The 20,810-nt window shown below is 35.6% G+C and overlaps 1 protein-coding gene across 3 annotated transcripts; it reads left to right on the top strand.

Moving 5' to 3' along the window:
• The first annotated feature begins 7,323 nt into the window (after positions 1 to 7,323).
• Positions 7,324 to 20,069, top strand: LOC148847071 (lysM domain receptor-like kinase 3). Of its 3 annotated transcripts, none has more exons than XM_088951880.1 (11): positions 7,324 to 8,569; positions 10,797 to 10,877; positions 12,048 to 12,344; positions 14,472 to 14,617; positions 14,702 to 14,791; positions 14,889 to 14,994; positions 16,956 to 17,107; positions 17,189 to 17,286; positions 17,382 to 17,529; positions 18,991 to 19,098; positions 19,621 to 20,069. In XM_088951880.1, exons 1-11 carry the CDS (start codon positions 7,981 to 7,983, stop codon positions 19,783 to 19,785), a joined length of 1,980 nt encoding a protein of 659 aa, XP_088808006.1. In that variant the 5' UTR covers positions 7,324 to 7,980; the 3' UTR covers positions 19,786 to 20,069. The 3 variants fall into 3 exon arrangements, with proteins under 3 accessions (XP_088808006.1, XP_088808007.1, XP_088808010.1); XM_088951881.1 differs by having other exon boundaries at positions 7,410 to 8,569; positions 12,096 to 12,344; XM_088951884.1 differs by lacking the exon at positions 12,048 to 12,344 and having other exon boundaries at positions 7,428 to 8,569.
• Positions 20,070 to 20,810: the final 741 nt, after the last annotated feature.

Consider the following 20,810-nt stretch of genomic DNA (forward strand, 5'->3'; position numbering starts at 1 on the left):
CCAACTATGGGTTAAGAGACTAATGTACAAGAATGAAGGAAGCATAGACATATTGATATTGGAGCCATTATCTGAGGCTGAGATGATTACACTTTAGTGACTACTTTCAAATTTACCCTTTCTTTTAATATGGTCATAATGTTTGTCCTTCTTTTTCTTTTTTTCCTTTGTTGTTGTTTCCACTTTCCAGGGATGAAGATACTTATTAGAAATCCAGTCCAGACATAGGATAAGATCTTGCATCTTCCAACATTGCTACCTGCTTTGTAAGTAGTGGCGCACTAACTATTGATTAAAAAAAAAAAGAAAAGAAAAAGAAAATTGAATACTTCATAAGGGAGTACTGATTATTTTTGTTCTTGAAAATAAGAATAAGAAAAACAATACATTTTTGCTGATATGGCATACTTCAAAAATAAAAACAAAACCAATCATATTGTCTTCTTAACACCCGTGAAGCAAAATTACACTGTTTTTATTGTTTTCATGGCTAACAAACTTGGGTTGCATTTGGCATTCCTTATTTTCTTTTTGCAGTTGAAATGCCTTTATCAACATTAAGCTTTTAACTATAGAAGGGAGATAAGTCCTTAAAATAAGGAATACCGAATGCAGCCTAACTTAAATTTGTATGTACATGCATTGCATAAATCATTAAAAATATATGTTGCAAAAATACACAATGTACATGGTGAATTGTGACTATATTTCCAGGCCCAGGCCCAGAGCCTAAAGAATTCAAACCCAACCTCCGCAAAACCTAAGGTTGGTTGAGTCTCTAAGTTGGAGTCTCATAGGTAGTAATTAGTCTACTTCAGCGGAGTTCTCCATCATGGCTGTCTTCTTGTGAGAATTTTATTAAGAAAACATGCACCAAGTAATTAATACATTTTCTTTCTATCCACAACATAAAATTAGTGTATATATATTTCTGTTGTTCGTACATATATCTTCACTTTTCATGAGGTGTGGGTCTCAAAGATTATGTCGGCAGAAGGTCAGCAAATTACATAATAGAACGCAATTGGGAGATTACAACTTGTTTCTAGATTTTGAAAAACCTTTGTTGTCCTGACTTTTGTACATTATTGGTGTGATGATAAATTGATAGTTGGCATTTTTCGACATTTGAAATCATGGACAATAATGACATATAGAATTTTGCATTTTATGAAAGAAAATGATTACCAACGACTAATACTTGAAACAAATCAGGAAAAGACTATAATGGCAAACATGCACGAATTGCTAACACAGCCAACACATGTAATGCAGATCTAACAAATTAACTTGTTCTGTACAGTGAAACAAATGAAAATGGGTTGGTCAGACGTTTTATCGGCATTGGGTGGTTGATCAGACGTTTTATAAGCAAGAGAATAAAAATAGAATCGGGATTCTTTTATTTGGAAGGAGGAGTAAAACATATAAAGTAAAAGTCCTTATTTGTATGCTTTTCTACTGCCATACCCTACCCTATTTCAATCACCACTCAGACCTCCGTTACCTTCATAGCCTTCCCGTTCCGGACATCCTCTGTACCACCTCTTGCCGCCTTACCTGCACCCTACCGAGCGCTATACAAATTATTTGAATGATCAATTATAAAAATCTTCATATCATGAAATATTAGATTTTTTAGAATAAAGGAAACAAGTTGGTTGATTTGATTTATGCAGAAATAAAAAAAAAATACCATTAAAACAAATGGGGAAAATAACAAAAATTGGGATATTGGATTTCTAATCTCCCAAAATGTAGAATTATAAGAAAAATAAATAAGGTTTAGATTTACACCAAAAACATGAGTGTGGCTTCACTACATTGCGGTGTATTTCTTTTTCCATACATAGTTCGGTTAAGGGTCAAACTAAATTATTATTTCTTTTTATTCCTCTCTTAAGATCCGAAAGACAACAAGATCCGAGTGGGGCCTCCAACATATAATGCCCATACTTTGCCTTGGCTTAACGTGTTGACCACCACCACACACGCACACTTTTTCTCTCTTTCTCTCTCCACAATATGCTTGTACGATTGCGACAAATTCAATCCAGAGGGTTAATTAATAACACACTTAATTAAAGCCTTCTTAATACGAATATGATAGCAGTGATAAAACTGAAAAGGCTTCCCTAATAACATATGGTGGGGGTGTCCCACTCCCACTATTATCAATTTATGATGGATTTCCCTTAACTGACAAAAGCTTTACATGCAAGACGAATGGGACAACACAAAGGTCCCACCCTCGTGCGCTGTAACTCAGCTCTCTCCCATTCCATCCATTGTTTATATTTATTAGCTGTTTTTAGTCAAATCTGTCGATATATATATTATGTAAACATGCATTGATTATCAATAACGACTATAAAGCATATCGATTATGTAAACATGGTTATCATCTGAACCATGATCTGACCCGAAATACTTCATATAGAAATGTATCAAAAGATCATGACATAATACATATCGATTGATATGAGCTGATACACAATGATATTTTGAATATTGATTGAAGATTTTAAAACTGTTACTTTCAATACAAAAATACATTCTTACCAAAAAAAAAACCATAATGCATATATACACTGGACCAGTATATGCATTCTTCCCAAACAGAGCCTTAATAAGCAGTAAACAGCAACACTGAATAAAAGTGGGGAAGCCGGTCTAGAGCCACTAACAGTCCACAATACAAACCAAGTCTACTGACATCTCCCATGCGCCAACCATCCTCTTCCTTACATACTTATAGTTGATTATAATTGACAATGGAGGACTCTATGAGCATAACACTAAACTCGATAAGGCCAGCGTTGTGCTCCCTCTTTCTGTCTTACTAACCTATGAAATAAAACAATGTTTTACATGACAAGTGAGAAACCTTGGCCCATATCTTTATTGAACCCGGTAGAATCCGGTGTCATAATGGAGAATGCATGACAATAAAAGGGGTTGTGTGATTACAAGTTCACTTCATATCGTACAGAAAGATAGATGTTTTAAAAACCAACCGAAGGCTGAACTGTTTTTGTCTCTAAGTCATGGGTTATTAGTTCAACCATTTGGGTTGAATGAATCATACCATGCCACATCATCAATTTTATATGTATATATACACACATTTATATAGGTATAAACGAGTATTATATCAATAAAATAATATATAATTATATTCTATATATAATATATGTATGTATATATATGTATTAATTTATATTTAAATTATATTCTTTATTTTAATTTTTAAATTGTTATTTATAAAAAAAAATTATTAAAATTTGGGATTTGAGGCTAGAAAGGATTTTTTTTGGCAAAAATAGTGAGTGGGACAAATAGCCTTTGAAAGTTTGCAAGCACATTGAATGTGCAACTCGTGACCTAGTATGAATGGCTCAGACGCTTAGGCCAATAATTTTTAACCAAAAGCTAGATTTTAGGAAAACTAAACCCAAGATCTTGATAGGGTGATGTCGGGCGGTGCCGGGTATATGTCTTCATGGGCTTAGACCGTGGGTCATACTGGACCGACCTCCCAAATTATCTCTGAAAAAGGTGACAAGGCCCGTTTTACACCTCTAAAAAGGAACAATGATCCACATGGTAGCATTTGCCAAAATGTGTATATTTTCATGATGCCCCCTTGGAATTTGGGGTCTAAGGCAGCTTGTAACGCAACTCACAGAATTGGGCAAGCACATTGCAATTGCATAGGCACAGGGTTGGTGAACAAAGGGAAATGGACTCTAGTTGAAGTCATTAGTCATTACTCGTCTGATTAGGTGCAGAGACGAAACCTAAAAGGACGCCATAAGACAAGGGTGAAAACAACCTCCTTTACTTTACCATTTTTTTTTTTTTTTGCAATATTTAATTCATTAGGTCTAAGATATGGGAATTCACATCTGCGCCCCATAGAGGGTGCCTAACAAAGGCACCACAGCTAGGACTGTCAATGGGTTGGGTTTAGGTCGGGATCAATTAGAATCAGAATCGATTCAATAGGAAATATTGAGGACCCGAAACTGAACTAATTGGTTCTTGGGATAATTGGGTCTGACTTGATAGATCTAATTATAATAAATAAATAAATGCATTTAGTATATATTAAATATTATATGTATATTATATATATAATTTATTTAATATACATAATATATTATGTATAGCTCAGGTCAGGTCTGAATCGGTTAGGGGTTGGATGGAACCAGTTCCAAGCTGATAATAATTAGGACACTATATCAAGACCTAGAATTGACCCGTCAGCTCCAATTCTTGGAACCAAATCAGCCCAATCGGTTTGGGTATGTCAAGTTGGATCCGACCCATTCGCAACCCTACCCACAACACAACCCAACTGTGTATTGAGACTTGAGAGCATCTCTCAATGATAAATATAAGAGATGTTTCCAATGCATGCTGAGATGTGCATGTTGGGTGTTTGTAGGGCACAAATGTGAACTTGGGATAGGGGTGTATAGGAGTGCAAGTCAGGTGGGTTGAGTCGGGTCAACCCGGGTCCAACCATAAAATTTGGGCTTAAGGCCTAAGCCTGAACCGAGCTTGAGGTCAAGCCCAATCCTCCCAACCCGAACCCAACTTTATAATTTGTAAATATGTAATTTGATGCACTTGGGTTGGTTAATGAACCCGCTTTAAAATTACACACACATATATGTATATATGTATGTATTTATGAAGACATATTTATGTATATTTACAAATATGCATGCAAATTATATATATATATATATATCTGTGTGTATGTGTTTATATGCATGTATGTATGTATAAATGTGTATAGTTGAATTAGATCCAAGCTACCTAAGGATTAAACCTGAGCCTGACCCAAAAAATAAAAAAACCCAATTTTTTGAAGTAAGATTTTGGGCTGGATTGGCTCGGACTTGGACTGGGTCCGCCCAAATTGCACCCCTGGGAGTGTAATAAAACTGAGATGAGTCAAATTTTGATATGTATTGACTAAATATCCTATTAATTCGTGTTTAACTCGAACGTTTAAACATTAATATATTTTTATATTTTATAAGTATATATGATATATTATTATTATTATTATTATTATATAATATTATAAATATGGAACCATGCGATCTTTAACCGCACTTTGTATTGATCAAACTCGAATTTGAATAATTAATTCGAAAGATTCACACTCGTTTCAAACTCAAATTGTAAGGCACAAACTATTTGATTAAAACTCGATACAAATACACCCCTAGTGTAGGATGCTAGTTCGATTTGATTTGATCAAATATCCACCCTTTTGGCTAATAGCTAATGTCTGGTAAAGTGCATTGGCCACATTGGTCTTTGATTAGCCTTTGTGGCTTATGTTTGTTTAGATTGATTAGCCTCCGCTCCCACGGAGGGACATCTCATCTTAGGCAGAGATGACTTAAAAGATGAATTGGATCTGTTACTCACCGAGCGCGCGCTTTGTACCCACCTTTCACCTTGTAAAAACATCTTCCATGATAAGTACTGAAAATATTTTTAATATGCAGTCATAAAATGCTGTGAGATCGGTGTAAGACACCCTATGTGAAAAATAGATCCGGAATCACCACTTTAAATGAAGTACGTCCTGACACCGAATCTAAGCTTTACACATAACGCCTTACAGGTACATCCCATCGTATATTGGTAATATCTCTCATACTTGTATATTACGAGAGACAATTCCAATGCACGATGAGATGTGAGGCGCTCACAGATCCCAATTCCCAAGTCCTCTCACGTGGAGCCGGCTGGGCGCCAAAAAGTTTTGGTTTCTTCTTAAAACTGAATGATTGCAGTTGCAGCGTAACTTAACTTTTGCATTAATTTTGATTCCACGGACACTGCACATAAGAGCTGAGCTGAGCAGCCCGGGCTGCATTGCCTCTCAGTGTCAGTAATACAAGTATAGTATAGACTATAGAATGATTTGATATTAATTGTTTTTCATCCATATACACACGTATTATCATGGGAACAAAACAGAACAGTTACGAAAGGTTCGAATCCTACTACCAAGACATAGACACGTCAACATTCTCCTTTTATCGAGGACCTTCAATTCATTCTTTCTTTTTCACTACTTTCTTTTTTGGTGGTGGCCGGTGGGACAGTGGGAGTGGACCCGCCACCTTTACGTTACGCCCCTACTCCTATCGAGGACCTTCAATTCATTCTATATTACTGTATATTTGGCTGTCGTCCCAACCACAACCGATATTCGGCTTCTGGTTGCCAAAACCGTGAATTATTTTTCACCAAAAAAAATCTCTTCTTTTGCACTCTGTTCTGTTGGCTCTGACAGCTTTCCACCATTACTCCCCCCATCCTAGTCAGACTTGTCTACAGTTCTACTTGTATACACCACGAGTGTCGAGTGGGGCACTGTTTCAATTTCAAGCAGATGGCTTCAGGAGAAAATCCGGATTTCTCCTCACAGGCACAGCACATCCCATCGTACATTGGTTAAATAAATATCTTCCGGTATCATACAAATATACAATTGGTCTGTCATCAGTTTTTTAGTCGGTGCCACGTTACTTAGACACCTAACCACGAGTGAACAAGCCGTACATATAGGTCCATATCCATGCATGCAAAATGGGCCCATATATACAAATTACGAAGCACTGACGTGTTCATTTATAATTGGCTATATAGCCGTTCAGACACTTGGCCCCAGCCCGCAGATCCCTATGTTCGCAGAGACCGGATCTGCTCGTTACATCCGGCGCCTCACACGCATATCTTATCATGCATTGCGAATATCTCCTGTACTTATTAATTATTATCCACGGGAAATATTCTCAATGCACCTATGAGAATTTTCAAAATGTATATCATTAATCAATCTTTTAATCAGCTATTAAATGAGTGTTATCTAATTTTTTTATCAACCATTTACATATTGATAAAAAATAGAATCTCAAATCCTTGCCTCGTCTATTCAAAAAAGTTGACAGTGGGCATTTTGATGATTCCAACTTTTTTGAACATAAAAAGTAAGGATTGGGAATGTTTATTTTTTATCAATATTTAAATGATTGATAAAAAGAATTAGAAAACACTTGAAGGGCTACTAGATTTGCACATTTTAAAAGTTTGGATATTAAATTATTCCGTTTTAAAATTTAGGGACCAAACAAACAATAGACCCAAATACAGGATACTAATAAGAAATTTCCCCCAAAAAAAATGCACAAAGCGCTGTATCTTAAATTTCAGAGTTGACTAGCCCGTACTCTTTAGTATTGTTGTTCATTTTTCTTTTTTTGCCCTTTTCATCTCGTCTCCGTTAAAGAATCTAAAAATAAAATTAAGAACTCGTCGCCTAGGAAAAAAAATAAAGCAAAAACTCGTCGCTTTCCGATTTATGGTCTTTTACCGGCTTACTGCTCTCTCACGAACACGAACTAACCACCCAGCTATTACGTTGTTTATTATTGAATTGTAGGTGTAGATGAAAAGAAAGAAGAAATGCAGAGTTTACAGTGGTCTCATCTCATGTCTTGCTCTTGTCCTTGAATGCCTCCTCTTTAGTAGTAGTACTAATTTATACATACTAATCTCCTCTTCTTCTTCTTCTTCTCAACCCCGCTAAATTTAGCACGACCTTCTTCAGACTTCAATTCTTTATTCAATCATTCACTATTTTTTATCTAAAATTTCTTGCTTGTATTTGTTTCTCCTTCCTTAACTCTGAATCCGTCCTCTGTAATTCACTTCTCATTCTTGAGCTTACAACTCTGTTTTTACCCTTCTGAAATTTCTTCTCCAAATTCGTGTGTTGTTGGGTTCTTAATTTGATTTCACTAAAAGCTGCCAACTTTGAGTAGTTAGATTCATTGCTGCATAGTTTCTGCTTGTCACGATTTACATTATTTTTGTCTGAGACTTGTATCCTGGTTCTGTTTTTTTTTTTTGTTTGAAGTTCTAGTTTTTACTGAAGCAGCTTCTATGAAGCTTGTGAAGATCTCTTTCTCGATTCTGGTCTTACTTCTGAACCTACAACGCTCGTTTTCATACCCTACTCCATTGAATTGCTCAGACACCACCCGCTTCTGCACCTCATTTCTCGCATTCAAGCCAAATCGGATCCCAACTCTGCCCCTGATACAGAGCATGTTCGATGTCTTGCCGGAAGATGTGACGGTCGAGGGGGACAATCGCGATTATCTATTCATCAGGAAGAACTGTTCCTGTGCTGCTTCTGCTAAGAAGTACATGACCAATACAACTTTCACGGTGAGGGAGGATGACGGATCTGTCTACGACATGGTCATAGAGGCATACGGAGGACTTGCATTTTTGCCCAACTCCACGCGGAGCGCGCGCGTTGGCCTTGTGGTCTCCTTGCACCTGTTATGTGGGTGCTCAAGCGGGTTGTGGAATTACTTGATGAGCTATGTAATGCAAGACGGGGACACGATTGAGTCCTTGGCCAGCAGATTTGGAGTGAGCATGGACAGTATAGAGGCGATCAATCGAATTTCCAATCCTGATAATGTTTCTGTTGGGACCGTTTATTACATTCCACTAAATTCGGGTAAGTTTTTCTCCTGCATTTGTTTCTTTCCTTCTTGAACGCCTGTTTATGTAGTTACCCTCCATGTGCAAGTGGAAGCAATTACAATGCTAAGGTGCATCAGTTGTCAATAGAGTTTCCTGTAGTGCAATTGTTTGAAGAACAACACTCATAGCCCTTTCTCTTTTGGAAAACTCTGCTCAACCTAATAAACCTGCAAATCCTGAACCCATTTAATGGATCAAAAAGTAGTTGAGATGTTTTGCCTTAGTCCCAAATCATCAACTGTGGAAAATTATGACCCATATAGGTTAAGGTTAAACTAAAATGCGGACCAGATAGAATTTTCCTAGACAGTGCAGAAGCACATAATTGGAAGTACGCTTCATGAAATTATATCAAGCAAAGCTTGGGCAAACCAAGCACTATGTGGCATCTGGGATGGAAAGCTCGCCTAGAATAGAGGAGCTTGCATAGCACATGCCATTTCTTCTTTTTCATTCGGTAGGCATGTAAATGAATGAATTAATAAATGTTCATAAATACCTCATATAAAATGGTTGTTACAGAGTACTTCTCTGTGCAGAAGAATATATGGAATTTATGTTGGATCACTAGTAGTACCTACCATGTTACTGGCCCAAATTCTACATATAGTTATCTTGGAAATGCATCCTTCTGAATGATATTTTTTCTGTGCTATGATTGAACAAAATATAAGTAGGCATTCTATTCACTGGGTCAATTAATCTCCAGAGCTGGTCTAGAAAGCTGCATATTCTACTTTTATGGACTTGGGTTGCAATTTCTTCACTGATGTACTTTACTTGCATACTTATTGAAACATTCAAAATGTTCAACAAAAGCATATGCATTCCCTCATCAGACCCTGCTTCTCCCCACTCCAAAATATTCCTTCTGGTACTTGAATGCCAAAGTGTGTAAGATATCCGGTAACAATTCTCTTTTGATGACTTATTGGCAGCATATGCATGGATGTCTCTTTGGAGATATCCAATACCATATAACTGACCAAAGTCATATAGGTAGTGAGCTTTTGAATTTTCATTTGATAGATGGGTTTTTGGTTGGGCTGAATGGCTAAGATTCATCTTATAATGGTTTACCACAGAAGGATTTTAATCTACAATAACAAAATTATACCTCTTGGCCAGAGAAACATGGCCAAAGTATTTTTAACCAGAGACAAAAATGGACTAATAGGTGTTTAAACTTAGTTTAGAGTGGGAGTGACATGAAACAGCAGGCTGATTGAAGATGCCCTATGATGGACAATCAAATGAATTGTTTCATTCAAATATACTCTAGGGACTTGAATTGTTTTTATGTTGAAAGCACAGTATGGAACAGGTCAAAGTTGACAAAGTCTTTTAGCTTAGTAAGCTCCTTATAGTTTTTCATTTTCATTTTTCTGGAGTACAGAGGCTTTTTGCTTCCAAATTTTAAATTTTGGACTGAATTTTTTTGTGTGTTTTATGTAAAACATCTTTTTTTACAGCTAAATTAAAATGCTGGTGCGCTAATATATTTTTAGCATGAAGTATTTCCCATTTCTTTTTTCTTTCAATACAATTTTTCTTACATATCTGGAAAAAAGTATGGACTAGGTTTCTATATAAGTGCCAATGTGCCATAGCCTGCCTGCAATTGTAGCAAAAGCTCTAGTATCAAGACAGAAATGATCCAGCAGGATCCACTTATGCTGTTCTTCCTGCCACAACAAGGCAGCATTATGTTGCTGCACTACTTTATGCAGCTTTTCCTCATTGTATTTCTCCATCTTGAAGACATGGGTATTTAGTCTATCTGTTGACTTTTTTGACAAATTGAACTGAAACAGCCCAAGGAAGAGTCACAATTTTTTTTTCCTTTTGATTGGTAATCATACAGTTCTATTTTCCTATAGAGAGTTTTATATGCCCATATGCACTGAACATCCCATAATGCATGGTAGGGGGATGCTAAATATCCTCCAATGGTGGTATAATCCCAATATGAAAAATGAAGATAAAAACCTAAAATACCAGACTACCAGAGAATGTAACACCACTTACTTTTCATTGCATATTTTGGAAATTTGATCTTACAAACATTTTCCTGTTATTATTATTTGACTGGCTAATTAGAAAAATAGGTTCTATGCCAACATAGTCTCCCTTCAGTTTCTTAAATATTCCTTATTCACAAATATGTACCTTATCTCACCATGATGTTATTATTTTGGTAGTTCCTGGCGAGCCTTATCCTCTGGAGGACATTTCTCCCACTCCTGGACCTGGACCTGCACCTTCTGTTTACACTTTTTCAGGTGCTATGCTTTATTTTATGGTTCATCAGTTTTATACAAATCTTGAAAATTATGAATCAGTTACAGCTTTTGTTTTGAATCTATTAAATGATGTAAATCTGTTCATATTAGTATATCAATTATGTTATGCAGCCAGTTTTTCTGATCTTTGTAACTGAATTCTAAGAATTAAAAAAAAAAAAAACTTTACAGTTAAATAGGAAAAACTCAATAGAAGTTTGCGGAGAGGCTAATAGGCATACTTCGAAAAAGAAATGTGCTTTCCAGTCCCAGATTAAACTACTGGAGCTCCATTATATTTCTAAATTGTGAAAGAAAATGTTTCATTGTTGAGCTAATGAAGAAGAGCAAAAAGCAATAACTAAAGAGATGTATCTCGGAGACCCCTTGAGTTGGATAGCAAGGCAAATTTGATCCCATCATTTTATTTTCTATGAAATTTCCACTGTAATTTTATAATTTGCATCATGAAGCAAAGAAGCACTTATTTTCTTTCCCTCTTTCTTTTTGGTCTATGTTTGAGCCCTTTCTTCTTTCTTTCTTTGTGTGTGTGTGTGGTGGGGAGGGGGGTTAATAAAAACCATGACCAGATACATTAAAAAGAATCCAATTACGAAAGGATGTGCGGCTTCTCATATCATCTTCTGGTTTTCTGAAAAGTAGGTGAAGATGTTGGACATGGCATGGGCAAGATGTTTGCCATGGAGTTTACTCCAAAGTTTCAAATGCCCATGTTAACATGGTACCCATTTCAAACTATTTGTGAAACATAATGTTCAATATCTATATTTAAAAAGGAAGCATGAATATCAAAGGCTGGATTGGGTTCTATCTAGATATAGATGCTATCCACTAAATAAAACTATGAAAGCTTGTTGGATATCCATAAATGCTTGGTGGACTGAAGACCTAAACCTTCAGAAGGTTCCATTTATGGTCATTGAACTTCCATTTTCCCTATTGTTCTTCTTTTATGTGTAGGGGCCTTCTCCATTGTTTTTAATAAAACCTATCTAGTTATCAAAAAATTCCAAAACATTTCAAGTGTGATTCTAATGTGGTTCCAGGAGGAAAAAGATGTTTCTTCGTTTACTTTTTTACTTTTGTTTTACTTTATATTGCCTCATATTTCTATTAGCATGAGTAACTTCTATACTACCTGTTCTGCAGCAAATAAGGTGAATCATAAGGCTCATTTTCCATATTGGTGGATTATAGGGAGCTTAGCCGTCGGCCTTCTGCTAATATTTGTGTCCATATGTATCTGTCTTTCATTCAAGTCATCGATCTGCTCTGCCCAAGGCCCAGGAAATCATGAAAAAGATCCTGATGGAAAGATCCCTCATAAATTCCACATTCTTCAAACAAGTTTCTGTTGTGCTTCAGGGAGGTCCATCTGCTTCAATCCAGGGAACTATAGGTCAACCAACTGTGAAGTTAGCAATTACCAAATAAATATTCCTAAAGGTCTTAAATCCTATACCAGAATGGATAGCTTTATAATTGATGATTATTACCTTTCCTGTTGTTTTTTTTTTCTTTTTTTGGTAATGAACTTTCATCAGATCATAGACATATACATGTCCTTTTTAAATCTAAAGGTTCCAAACTTGTATATATTTCATTCTTTCATTGTTATTATCTCCTTGATTCTGAATCCTGTAAATTGAATAATTTTTCTGAAGCTTATACGTCCGTATGAAGGAATACTATCTGAATGTCCGTATGTTGGCTCTATAAACAGTCAGCTCTTCTTTAGCAGCTTATAATGAATATTAGCTGAAAAGGCATCAAATTTTTGGTATTGGTGATTTGGGTTTTCTATGTGAATGACTCTGGTCTTTCACAGAAAGGAATTCAGGACATCTAGTTCCCACAATTCTTTCTTGCTAGTTACCTGTCAAAATAATTATAACAAGAAGAATAGTATTGTTAATTGTAATGATTCATTCTTGCCAGTTGGCTACAGGTAATTTTGATGAATAAAGGTAGAAACAAATTGCATAAGTTGGTAAAAAATTGTTATAATCCAGTGGTAATATTTATACTCAATGCCATTCTGCAGTAAAACTATCTCAAACATATGCATATATAATGACCTAACTATGAAACAGAGACATGGATATATGCCTAGGTGCATCAAAAATACATGGCGTTAATGAGATCTACATTACCATAATAACCTAGTTACTTATGATTAAAGACAGCAATATAAAAAAAGAAAGTTCTTTTTTTTTCATGTTTTTTGTCATACCAGTGCCAGCATGTGAGATGCATTTTCTTTTGTTACATTGGTTAGAGGCTTCCGTTGTTGTAAAGAACTTGTAACTGACAAAAAAGAGATGAGAAAGTCCCCTTCAGTAATGGTGCATTTTCAGGCAAAGTTTGGGTGCATGTTTAAGGTCAACTATGCAAAACTTATTCACTCAAATAGATCATACAGGAGCATTAATAAATAATCTCATCTCTTTATGTGCTATTAGTTTTGGACCAACAGGTTTTTTCTTCCTCCACAACCCTTCTCTTTTTCTTTTCTGAATTTATTGAGGATCAAATTATGGAATAATTAGCTCAAAGTTGTGTATATGCATATAATTATATAGATAAAATTGAAATTTTACTGCCGTCATTAAGAAAATTTGGGATTTGTGATCTGTTTTCACTGGGTGGGTTGATTATTTGTTAGTATCTTTGCCTTGTATAAAGGCTTGAACATAATCCTAGACCCTAGTAGCAAATAACAAAAATAAAAAAAGGCTGGAAAAGAAGAGAGAAGAGAAAAGAAGTAGAGGAGCAGAGGGAGGAGAAAGAGATGGAAGAAAGGGAAGAGAAGCCAATAGAGAGATGGCTGCCTCTCCCATTAACTTTTATACTTAAGAAATAAAGTGTGTCCAAAGTCAAATATACCCTTAATAGGGTGGCTATTCTCAATACTCTAAAAAGACCTAGAACAGCAACTTAAAAAGGCACTAAACTAATGGGCCTTGGGCCCAATAACCTCAACTAATTAAGAAGAAATTAAATACAGCAAACTCTCAACAGGTTTGGGGCCTTTGGGCATCTGAATTTTTGCTTTTTTTTTTTTTATTCTCCTTCAGATTGTTCTAAATTTCTAATAAAGTCTTCTTGTTATTGGTACGAAAAGAAAAAGATACACCATGGTCAATCCAAATGTCTATGCCCATTAATTTTGTTCAAGAGAATTTGTTCAATTAAAAGTTGAAAACTGCAGATTCTTTTCACATCATCTGTATCAAAAGGGAAAAAACCATTCACTTTAGGTTGCCCAAAATTAAGTAAAATATCTGGATGTATCTTTCATTCACTTTATCCATGTGAGACACTTCAGGATCCAATACATGATAATGAAGAAAACATTTTCCGCTATTTACTTGCAACAAGGAGTTCTATGTGCTACAAATAACTTCTGTTGGCTCATGGTTGGTTTTATTTATTAATATTAATATAAAATAATATGTAACAGTTATTATTATTACTATTATTATTGTTGTTATTCTTATTATTATTATGCTTTTTCGTCTCCCTCTCATTTTATTATTTAATGGGTATTGAGCTTAATCTCATTTCTTGTAGTGATGGGGCCTGATCTATTTGACATGGACAAGCCTGTTGTTTTCATGTACGAAGAAATACTTTCTTCAACTGATGGTTTCTCTGATTCAAATCTACTTGGGCATGGAACATATGGCTCTGTCTATTATGGACTTCTTCGGGAGCAGGTCTGTTGCTTTATGTTCTTTGACATTAGAATTCATACTTGTAATTATGTGAAGTCATCAGTTATTTAAATTTGAATCCTTTAGGAGGTAGCAATCAAGAGAATGACTACAACAAAAACGAAGGAATTCATGGTAGAGATGAAAGTTCTATGTAAGGTTCATCATAAAAATTTGGTAAAACCCCCTGTGCCCATGTATTAGAACTTTTTGTTTTACTTCTATCATTTCTAATTACTTCAGCATTGACCCTAGGTTTGTTAATTTTGTCAAGGTAGAATTGATTGGCTTTGCAGCTAGTGATGATGAATTATTCCTTGTTTATGAGTTTGCTCAGAAGGGTTCTCTTCGTAGTCATCTACATGATCCTCAAAACAAGGGTAAGAAAGCGTTTCTATGTGGTGGCGCAAATGTTCATATAGAAATGCCTGCAACAACTTAAACGTGTGCACTTAGTTGGTTCTTATGATGCCTTTTCTCTTTCTAGTATCTGCTCAAGATTTTTCTTCTTTTTGGTAAAACAATATGTTAACATATATTGATCAAAGAAAATGTTATTTCATGCTTGAATATTATAACTTACCTGCAATTGAGACATTATTCATGATATGCTCTTTCCAGGTTTGGGCCAGTTTTGATTATTATTTTGATCAATAGCAATAAAAAATTTTACTATTAAAGATATAAAACAGAATATACAAATTTGTTAGAGATGGTAGACTAGCATACACCATATACCCCAAAAGCTCTTACACATCAGGTTCCAAGGGGAACCTGATGCTATTATGAAAAAAAGTGAATCGTCCTGTAGAAAGAAGTGTGTCTATCAAGATTACCCCGTTGGATGAATCCATGATGGGTGAATCCTATGGATTGCAAACAAATGGGTTCCAAGCTCCAACTAAAGAAACTGGTATTTTTTTCCTGTATAATACAAACTCTATCCTGTTATGATTCTTCATTACCTGTACAATAACAATATACTTAATCTGGACTTAGGCTTCACCAAGTAGGATAAGTTGAGATTTTTGCAGAAGGATGGCGTTCCCCTCCTTTCTGTTGAATGGTCACCAAAGAGTTCTTTAGAGGAGCTTCCTATGTGGCCAGGTAGAGGGATGATAAGGTCTAGACTTTCCACCAGAAAGTACCCTCAAGATTTTCCATGTATTAAATTCCCTGTCAATGAAGTTTTATACCTTATCATGTATTCAATTTGTTCCAAAGTAATGCTAGACATTGCAGGTTTTACTCTCTGAATCGTCTAGGAAATGTGCCCAGAAGGAAAGGGTTTGTTCTACCACGATGGAAGGTACTTTGGGGTTGAAAGTTTCCCCAACAGTGGCCAGAGTAGGATCTCCTACTGGAAGATTGCTAGGTCATCTAGATCTTTTGCTATATGACTTGTCTACTGAATCCATACCTTGCCACCCCCTCCACACATGCATAAACATATAATAGTACAGATTAGGCATGTATGTGAGTGTGTCTGCTGGAGTATATTGATGTTAGTAATATGTTAGCAATGCCAGAAGGCAACACTTTGTTGGTCACCCTTTACCTCCATGTGCTACAGAGTACAGACATGGGTCTCACCATGTTTGATAGCATGCAATAGTCTAGGACAAAACATACAGTATTGTCTGATAGCATTTGTCTATTAATATATGGCGCCCCTACTTTTCTATGGCATAGCTCTGAATGTCACAAACTCACAATTGCAGATAATAATTCTATGTTATATTCTAATTTTTCTTGCACTTTCACATTTATATCAACCTTATTGCAACCAATCTATGGAAACTAAAATTAAAAGGAAAGATAATACCATAATACTCGTATGTATGTGCAGGCTTCAGTTAAATACAAGTTTCTTTTTAAAAAGCATCTTTTGCTCTTTTGAATGTAAAAAGGGTCATTATCCAATGACGGCCCCAGCCATCCAGGTTCCTGGGAGGGGTAAACTGGATATGAATATTAACCTTTGGCATTTTTTTGGGCACATAGTCGCTGCTCTTAGATTCAAATCTGTGTTATCATGCTTGTCAGCCTGACATTTTACTTTTTCATCAAGCAATGGCCCCTACTCTTTTGGATATAGAAGGAAAAAAAAAAGAAAAGAAAAAGGTGCAGGCTTCTGAATCGAATACCACCTTTTACCCAAAAGAAAATGATAGTACCATGGTACTTTTTTTTTATTTTTTTATTTCCATTTGCAGGCTCCAGTTGAGTATGTTTTCTCTTTACAGCATGTGGAATACAGTATTACACTCTATTTGATTTATTTCTCTAACTTGTACATGCATTTGGTCCTTACATTTGCGGATGATATCTGGGTCTCCAGGTCATACATCTCTGTCTTGGATTATGAGGGTTCAGATAGCACTTGATGCTGCTAGAGGTTTGGAATACATTCATGAGCATACCAAAACACATTATGTTCACCGTGATATAAAGACAAGTAACATCTTACTTGATAGTGCCTTCAGGGCAAAGGTTGTGATTGCTTTGTGCTTAATGATTTCTGTTTCTAGTTTTCATTATTTTCATCTGATTGACTCAGTAATTCTGATGTAGATTTCTGATTTTGGGCTATCAAAACTTGTTACAAAACCTGGTGAAGGAGAAGCTTCTGCAACAAGAGTTGTGGGGACTTTTGGTTACTTGGCGCCAGAGTAAGCAAATTAAGTGTTGAAGAGTAATTCAGATTTATGATAAGTTCTTCTAGAATCTAGTTTTTCAATGCTTCCTGTTGCGGTTATTTGAACAGATATTTGAGTGATGGCCTGGCAACAACCAAAAGCGATGTTTATGCATTTGGTGTTGTTCTTTTTGAGCTAATATCAGGAAAGGAAGCAATTACACGAACTGAAGGCGTGTTGATGAAAAATCCTGAAAGACGATCATTGGCATCTATTGTAAGTCTTGCTGTTGGCTGTTATTATTTTATTAGAAGGTAAGGAATAATAAAATATCAGCACCCATGTACAACAAAGTAATGTGCAATGGGAATAAAGGATAAATTATTTTCATATATAACAGTCATCTAACTATAAAAAAGATAGTATAAAAAAAAGAATTATAAGGCCTTAGTTCCTTTGAATAGTTTATTAGCAGTCACCCATGAGTATAACATTCCTTGGATTTTTCTTGCCACCATTTACTCTAAAGAATAACATTCTTTGTGTAGCATAAATTCAGGCATTCTTTCACCCCAAATGATCAAAAAATACAGCAGTAGGCATCATCCTCCACACTAGCTGCTAAGTGCTAACATTCCAGAAGTTCTTATATTGATTCCAGCAAGCATCCTCTCATTCTAAATATCCCTTGTACCTTCATCCACATCTTGGTGGAGAATCTACAATGGAGTAACAGGTGGTTCACCATTTCTATACATCCATATAGATTACAATTAGTGTTGTCCATCACCATCCCCCTTCTCAACAAATTTCCCACTGTTAGATACCTGTCTAGCATTGAGGTCAACACCAAAAACACCACTTTTGATGGAACAGCAGTACCCCATATTTGTGAGTTTGGAAACTTGCCTTCATCTCGGAGTATCAACTTATTATTAGAAGGACCTCACGGAAAATTTCCCTGATTTTCCACATGTCCAAACCATCCTATCCATCTAGCTGACGATGAGACATTTGGTTGTAAATTCATTAATTAGGATATGAGTTTCTTTTAAGAGGGTAATGTTGTCTTATCTTGTTACATTTTAATGTCAATTGTAAATCTTGTTGCATTTTCTAGTGAGCCATTGGAGTAAATTCAACGCATATGATATAATTTCTATAAACTTCATATTGTTACTTTACCTTATTCCAAGTTCTCTTCATTTGAAATTGGAGTTTTTTCTTCATATTTTCAGCCTATGTTCAACAAGTAGTTTTGTTCCTATACTTGACAAAAATTGTCTTGACATTAGCACATTTTCTATTGTGATTCATATGCAAACATCAAACCATGAACCTTATAATTTATTTTTAATAGAAACCTTGCCAAAATGATCATCAACATTAACTGGATCATAGTGCATGTTTCTCCAGGCTTAAATGTTGACCATTCATGTCCATTCCAGAACACCTTTCAGAGATTTGATTTTACTGTAGTGAAACTAAGCTCCCAATTTTGTCACACAGTGATCAGAAAGTTTCCAAAATTATATCATTTTGACCTTTTATAGAGTAAATTCTCGGGCTTGGTGAGTCTTATTAAGGTCCTTAAATTGCAGTTTCATGGACCTCATTTTCCTTGCACCGTGGACTTATTTGACGTTATCTTGTTCTGGACTATCCATTGATAAGCATGTAGTACCACAGAATATGGACTTTTACATTGTCATATCTGATTTTTGGTCAATTTCACAGATGTTAGCAGCTCTTAGGAACTCTCCCAACTCAATGAGCATGTCAAGCTTGAAGGATTGCATTGATCCTAGTTTGATGGATTTGTACCCACATGATTGTGTATACAAGGTAAAGTAGGAAAAGGAATTTCACTTTTGTTCCGACTCTATATTGTTTCTAATATCTATCATGGTTGGTCTTTCTGCCCAATCAAGTACTGTCATGAAGCCTTCAGCCCTTGTGAGGACAATGATCCAGTTAATATTTTCCCCATGCAATAGAACTGAAAAATAAAGGGAAAACCCAGAGAAATGTTTCTATATTTTTGCTTTCCAACCAAAATTCTCACTTTTGATACACATTAATAAAAGATATGATCGGTCATTGAAAAGCAATCCATTTGTATGCACCAACACAGATCCCAGATTTTCTTTTTCTTATTTCTACTGGCAACAAAACAAAAATGTCGATATTGTTGATGCCCCATAGTCGAGGAAACTTGAGTCCAGGATTGACCCACTTGCAAACAAAATGATCTCTCTAATACTAGTGTAATATCATAGAGAACAATAAGACATTTCTAGAATCAGAGATAGTGCAAATGATTTTGTATACCCCTTATCTCATTTTGTGGTGCATCTCTTCATGCAGATGGCCATGTTGGCAAAGCAGTGTGTAGATGAAGATGCCATTTTACGACCAGATATGAAGCAAGTGGTGATTTCCCTTTCACAGATCCTCCTCTCCTCTATAGAGTGGGAAGCAACACTTGCTGGGAACAGCCAGGTTTTTAGTGGCCTTGTTCAGGGAAGATAAATTATGGATCGGTTTCTTTTCCAAACCACTACTGTGACAACCTTGTTCCACTTAACATTTTCTCTTCTGTTGTATGTGTGCATAGTAGGCTAGTAGCCAAAGAGATCCACTCAAGTGGCTCTCTACAATTGAAATATTGTATTATTTTATGATATCAGCTTTTTGTGTGGGAAATTTTGATGTGATATAAGATGTACTAAGAGCTGAAGAAGGGTTTGGTTGCTTTTCTTAGCTCATGCTATTTTGAGTATGTTGATATCCATCAGTACTGCTGTATTGTTTCCCTTTTCTGATATTCTCTTATGGAATACAGTGTTAATTGAGAAGTGTTAAAAATAAAGCAGGTTAATCTAAGGCTCAGTTTGGAAAGAGTACAAATGCAAATATGTACAGCGTAAATTCATTTGTACTCCTTCCGAACTCAGCATAAAGAACGTTCTCTATAATAGGGATGCAGCCTATGGATCATGTAATTAATTGTAACTGTGGTTCAAACGCAGGGCCCCTTATCCACCATTGCCATGGTATAGACCTCATTGCACCTTTAATAAGACCACGATGTGATTAGCATAATCATATGTTACTGACAAGGAGTCCCAATCTCCTTATGTATAATCTTCCCTCAACCTCATTTGCCTAGATGAACTTAACATGTGTGTGTTAGAACTTTTGAGTAAATCAATAGGGCTGCAAATGTATCTGATTGAATTGGATATGGGTAGATCCAATTTTGATTTGTTCATATTCAGATTAAAATCGAATTTAGCATGAATAAATTAAACTCAAAATGATCAAAATATTACATGTTATTAATAAAGTGAACTAAAAATAACTGATATTGTATGGTCATGAATAAAATGAATTGAAATAACTTGTTTGAAGCTTGAACCTGACTCTTAGTAAGAACACAATATTCAAACCAACTTTAATAATGAATACAATATGAAAGGATTTGAAATTGAGATTGGACAAGCAGGTATCATTCTGCAGCCCCATAAATTATGTTAGGTCATCCTAATAATGAC

This window comes from Nelumbo lutea, chromosome 6 (genome assembly GCF_056320005.1).
Source record: "Nelumbo lutea isolate HS-2025 chromosome 6, American lotus-T2T, whole genome shotgun sequence".
NCBI classification, from domain to species: Eukaryota; Viridiplantae; Streptophyta; class Magnoliopsida; order Proteales; family Nelumbonaceae; genus Nelumbo; species Nelumbo lutea.

Coding starts and splice junctions, on each gene's coding strand:
- LOC148847071 (XM_088951880.1), top strand. CDS start 7,981: ATGAAGCTTGTGAAGATCTCTTTCTCGATTCTGGTCTTACTTCTGAAC. Junction 14,792..14,888: donor AGGTTCATCATAAAAATTTG/GTAAAACCCCCT, acceptor AATTTTGTCAAG/GTAGAATTGATTGGCTTTGC. Junction 19,099..19,620: donor CACATGATTGTGTATACAAG/GTAAAGTAGGAA, acceptor CTCTTCATGCAG/ATGGCCATGTTGGCAAAGCA.